Source organism: Pristis pectinata, chromosome 44, assembly GCF_009764475.1.
Source record: "Pristis pectinata isolate sPriPec2 chromosome 44, sPriPec2.1.pri, whole genome shotgun sequence".
In the NCBI taxonomy this organism is placed as follows: Eukaryota; Metazoa; Chordata; class Chondrichthyes; order Rhinopristiformes; family Pristidae; genus Pristis; species Pristis pectinata.
In genome coordinates, this window is record NC_067447.1 from 2,183,547 (window position 1) to 2,189,546 (window position 6,000).

Consider the following 6,000-nt stretch of genomic DNA (forward strand, 5'->3'; position numbering starts at 1 on the left):
CCCCGTAATCTACAATAAACAACCGACAAACACCTCCATCACAACAGTTAGACCCTCTGACCACCTTGCACTAAAATGGACTTGGTTTTAATTTTGTTCCGACTGTGTTATGTCTTGCTAAACCTGTGTATGATGTATGTTTAACTTATGTTCTTTTTCTTGTGAATGCTGCTTATCAGATGCTCTGTGTCTGTGATGCTGCTGCAAGTACGTTTCTCACTGCACCTGTGCACACATGGGCTTCTGCGTGTGACAGTAAACTCTTTGACATTACCGCCTACACCGTGAGATTTTGTTTCACGCAGCAGGCGTTGATGCAACACAGTATCACAGGCCTTCTGGAAATGTACTCAGTACAGAACTGAAAACAGAACACGCCGGCAATGATCAGCGCATCTGTGGGAAGAGAAGAGCTAATGTTTCAGGTGGAAGAACTCTGCCTCAGGGCTTTTCATCTACTTCGTTCAACGGGCTTGTTTATCTTCGGCGTGGGTTCACTGGAACATAGAACAGTGCAGCACAGGAACAGGCTCTTCGGCCCACCATGCTGTACCGAGCTAATTAAACTAGTAATTCAACGTCAAACTACACTAATCCCTTCTGCCCGTATTTCCCCAGTCTGTGCACATCCATGTGAATATCTGAGAACCTCTTCAATATTTGCCTCCGTCGTGTATGCCTCCACCGCCACCCCTGGCAGTACATTCCAGGAACCAACCACTCTCTGCGTAGAAACACTGGCCCCACACATCTCCTTTGGACATTCCCCCCTCTCCTTAAGTGGATACTGGCTGGTATTAGACATTTCAAACAATGGGGAAAAATTTACCAGCTGTCTACTCCATCCATGCCTCTCATAGTCTTATAAACCTCTATCAGGTCTCCCATCAACCTCGCCGTTCCAGAGAAAATAACCCAAATCTGTCCGACCTCTCCTTATAGTTCGTGCTCTCTAATCCAGGCAGCATCCCGGAAAACCTCTTTTGCATCCTCTCCAAACTTCCGTGTCCTTCCTCAATCATTCTCTTTTCGCAGAACCATGTTACCTTTGCCTGATTGGATTTCTCTAAGTTTGCAGGTGATACAAAAATTTGCAGAATGGTCGTCAGTGTCTCAGTTTACCTGTCTCAGTTTACAACAAGGTCGGTGGGCAGTGAGGAAGTTTGTCTCAGTTTACAACAAGGTCGGTGGGCAGTGAGGAAGTTTGTCTCAATTTACAACAAGGTCGGTGGGCAGTGAGGAAGGTTGTCTCAATTTACAACAGGGTCGTTGGGCAGTGAGGAAGGATGTCTCAGTTTACAACAGGGTCGGTGGGCGGTGAGGAAGGTTGTCTCGGTTCACATCAGGAGTTGGATCAAATAGGAAAGTGGGTGAATGAATATCTGACGGAATTTCACTCCGACAAGCGCGAAGTGGTGCATTTCAGTAAGTTAAACCAGGCCAGGACTCACACGCAGTGAACGGCAGGGCCCTGGGGGTGTGAATGAACAGTGAGACCTTAGGGTAGACGTCCAAAGTTCCCTGAAAGTAACGACAAGGGAAGACAGGGTGGCGAATAAGATGTCTGCCCTTGTCGGCCGAGGCATTGAATACGGGAGTTGGGACGTCGGGTTAAAGTTGCACAGATCGTTGGTCAGACCACGTCTTGGATACTGTGTCCAGTTCCGGGCGCCGCGCCACAGGGAAGATGTGACGGTGCGGAATAGATTCACGGGGGTGTTGGTCGGACCGTAGGGCTTGAGTCAGAAGGAGAGGCTGGACAGGGGCTGGGACTGATTTCACTGGAGCAAAGGAGGCTGAGGGGTGACCTTATGGAGGTTCATAGATATCATGGGGGGCCTAGATATAGTGAATGGTCACAGTCTTTCCCCTGGGGTCGGGGAGTCTGACACTGGAGGGTATAGACTGAAGGTGAGAGGGAAACACCATTTTAAAGGGGACCTGAGGGGCAACGTTTCTCGCACAAAAGATGTTGGCGGGTGTGTGGAACGAGCCGCCAGAGGAAGTGAGAGAGGCGGCTACAATTACCGCGTTTAGAAGACTCTCGGACTGGTACATGGATGGGAAATGTGTGGAAAGATGTGGCTCCAATGCAGGGAAATGGGACCGGCTCAGCAGGGAGGAGTTGGGCCGAAGCGCCTGCTTCCGTGCAGTACGCCTCCGTGTGCTCCGTTGTGATTTTCCCCTGGGACAGTTGCCGAGCTGACTGGTGTGGAATCTTGCAGCCTAACGGCATGAACATTGAATTCTCCCACTTTAGGTAATCCCAACACCCCCCCCCCCAATTTACCCTCAACAACCCCCACCCACAATCCGTGTTCTCTTCTTCCCTTTACCAGCCTTTTGTCCTCTCTTTATTGTTCCAACCTTTGAGCCATTCCTTTGAGCCATACCTTTGACATTGCACCTTATTGTCTGCCTGCACTGCACTTCCTCTGTCGCTGTGACACCTTACTTTGTACTGTTATTGTTTTTTACCTGTACTACCTCAATGCACCCTGTACCTCACAATGTACCTTGTTGTGGCCTTGCACCTTATTGTCTACCTGCACTGCACTTTCTCTGTAGCTGTGACACTTTACCCTGTACTGTTATTGTTTCTTTTTACCTGTGTTACATCAATGCACTCTGTACTAACTCAATGTACTGCATTATGAAATGAATTGACCTGTATGATCGGTATGCAAGACCAGTTTTTCACTGTACCTCGGTACAGGTGACAATAATAAACCAATACCAATACTAACTCAATGTAACTACACTGTGTAATGAATTGACCTGTACGATCGGTGTGCAAGACAAGCTTTTCACAGTACCTTGGTACAAGTGACAATAATAAACCAATACCAATACGCCAGGTGGATCTGCTCTCCCCACCCTCCCCCCGCACCTGCCTATCAATATCTCTTACCTGCATCTACCTATCACCACTGTAGGAGGGGGAGTTGAAGTGACTGGTAACGGGACCAGAGGTTTGGACAGGATCTGGAGAAGATCCTCCTGGAAACTGGAACACATTGCGTTCTGAGGCGCAGACTCTGAGCACATTCAACACTCGTCTGGACCAGCACTTGGATGGCTGAGGGATGCCGGAGAGCAGGATGCATGTAGGTCGGTACTTGTGTGGGCCGATTGGCCTGCTTCCGCGCCGTGTGGCTCTGTGACTGTTGCACTGGTCCCCAATGGCTGTGCCAAGGGGACAAAGACCGGGTCATTTACAGGATTGTTTATATGTGTGTGTGTGTGTGTGTGTCTGTGTGTGTGTGTGTGTGTGTGTGTGTGTGTGTGTGTGTGTGTGTGTGTGTGTGTGTGTGTGTGTGAGGGGGAGAGAGAGAGAGAGAGAGTGTGTAAGATAAGATATCTTTACTAGTCGGATGTACGTCGAAACAGACAGTGTAATGCATCATTTGCATAGTGTTCTGAGGTGTGTGTGTGTGTGTGTGTGTGTGTGTGTGTGTGTGTGTGTGTGTGTGTGTGTGTGTGTGCTTCTGTGTGTGTCTGTCGGTCTGTGTGTCTGTGCGTGCCTGTGCATATGTATGTCTTTCTGTATGTGTGTGTCTGTGTGTATTGTGTGTTTATCTGTGTATGTGTCTGTATGTCTGTGTGTATGTTGTGTGTGTGTCTGCGTGTGTGTCTGTGTTTGTCTGTGTGTGTGTGTGTGTGTGTGTATGTCTGTGGGTGTTATGTATGTCTGTGTCTGAGTGTGTGTGTGTGTGTGTGTCTGTGTGTGCCTGTGTGTCTGTCTGTTTATGTGTGTCTGTCTGTGTGTGTGTGTTCATCTGACTGTCTGTGTCTGTGTTTATCTCACTCCGTGTGTCTGTTTGTCTGTCTTTGTCTGTGCGTGTCTATGTGTGTTTATGCGTGCGTCTGTGTTTGTTTCTCTGTGTGTATGTATCTGTGTCTCTGTGTGCCTATGTGTTTGTGTCTGCGTCTGTGTCTGCCTGTGTGGGTGTGCGTGTGTCTGTGTACGTGTCTGTCTGTGTTTGTCTGTGCATGTGTGTGTGGTTCTATGTGTGTGTGTGTGTGTGTGTGTGTGTGTGTGTGTGTTTGTGTGTGTGTATTACCGTGTTTTTCTCACACAGTACCACATAATCAACACACAAACACACTGGCAGACACACAGACGCACACACGCACACATGCAAGACAAACACACACACACACACACACACACACACACACACACACACACACACACACACACACACACACACACACACTGAAACCTATGCGAGTTCGTTGATAGCAGGGAGATTTGCCTTCACAAGCCACGATCCGCAACATCTGATACAACTGTTGGCCAATGCAACTGTTACAACACCCGTTCTCCCCGTGATGAGCTGCAGAACTGATTACTCATCTTGATCCTAGTCGAAGGAAGTGAATTGCCCACACAAACGGAAGCCGCTCTGTTCTGCATATTTGGGTCATTTCTTTTTGCTTTAGCATTTTGCTTTTTGCAGGGGGACCTGGGGGGTAGGGGTGGTCGGAGGTCGAGGTGTCACTGAAAAAAAGGTGAAATTCATTCCAAAACAGGCGACTGGATCCAACAAGGACGGACATTACGGAGCGCCCAGCAACGTTGACAGATGGTTCTGACTGTTCTTGCCTCTGGCGCCCCCCCACCCCCCCCCCCCCCGCCCTTCCTCTTTACTGTGCACCGTGACTAAGAGCAGAGGAACGAGACGTCAACTCCCCCAGGTCACAAACCACAGTCAGATGTACAGCGAGATGCACCGCGTCCATTCCTGCATCTGGCTCACAAGCTACAAACCGCAAACACTGAAGCTCTTGGAAATGCCTCTCACTTTTCTGCTCGTGTTTTCTCCCCAACCCAAGGGAGCCCGTACACAACAGCTCCATTTCTCTAGAGCCCACATGGCAGTTTTCAGGGCTGATGCGCCGAGGCAGCCCCTCCGCAAGAGCCCTGCCCCCGTGCCCTACCGCACGTCGGTTTCACGGTTCCGTGGGTTGCCACGGTACCTTTGACCTCCAGCATCCAGCCCCACCCGATCCCCCGCGCAGCACGTCCCCTCGCCTTCATGGATGTTGTTCGCACCCTTCACACACACACACACACACACACACACACACACACACACACCCGCGCGCGCGCACACGCATACACAGTCACAGACACACAGACAGACACACACACCCACACAGACACACCAACGCACAGACACACACGCACACACACAGACACACACACGCACACAGTCACACACAGACACACACAGTCTCACACACACACACACAGTCACACACACACACACACACAGGCGCACACACAAGCAGATATACACAGACACACACGAACGCACATACACACAGTCACAGAAACACACACACACAGGCACAGGTACACACACACACACACACACACACACACACACTCACACAGCACCCTCATCCCAACCACCACCAGTACCAGACACCCACCTCCCTCCCCACTCCTCTGCCCACCTCGCTAACTTACCCAGTTCATCCATTGCATCCCTTGCGTTCAGTCACCACCTCTCCTCCGAGCTTGGTCCTTCCGAGCTGGGACTCCGCTCCACCGCCCGACAGGTTTTGATTGGACGACGAGCAGACATCTGACTGCGTCGCCCCTCTGTGGTTGGCCCCGGAGGCGTTGAACTGTGGAGTAACCAGGTTCCCTTTACGCCGCGGAGTCGAGGTTTCAGTTCTGTTGGCGCTCGCCATGGTGGAGTCCAATCTCAGCGCCTGGGACGCTGTCTGCGCGTACAGAGCGCACCCTCCACCAGCAACCCACCCCAATTCCCTGCATGTTCAAATGTCTGGGTCCGTGTGTCTCATGAACGTTTCCGTCCAATCTGTTACCACTGATTTCTCTGCCAATGGGTTCCAGGAACCTCCCCTCTCCCTGTATTTAAAAATAGAAACGCTCGTCGAAAATAAATCGTTAAACTTTTCCCTATCTCACCTTCAACCTATGCCTTTTAGTATGTAGAACACATACATATATAGGTTGAGCAA

General features: G+C 50.3%; 1 protein-coding gene across 1 annotated transcript in view; it reads right to left on the reverse strand.

Annotated features, from left to right (window-relative positions):
- The window catches only part of LOC127566695 (leupaxin-like), a 42,895-nt gene extending 37,271 nt beyond the window's left edge, over window positions 1-5,624 (reverse strand). The window contains exon 1 of the mRNA XM_052009261.1: window positions 5,480-5,624. Within this exon, the coding sequence (XP_051865221.1) occupies window positions 5,480-5,492 (13 nt within the window). The 5' untranslated portion in view covers window positions 5,493-5,624. The remainder of the gene's footprint in view (window positions 1-5,479) is intronic.
- Window positions 5,625-6,000: the final 376 nt, after the last annotated feature.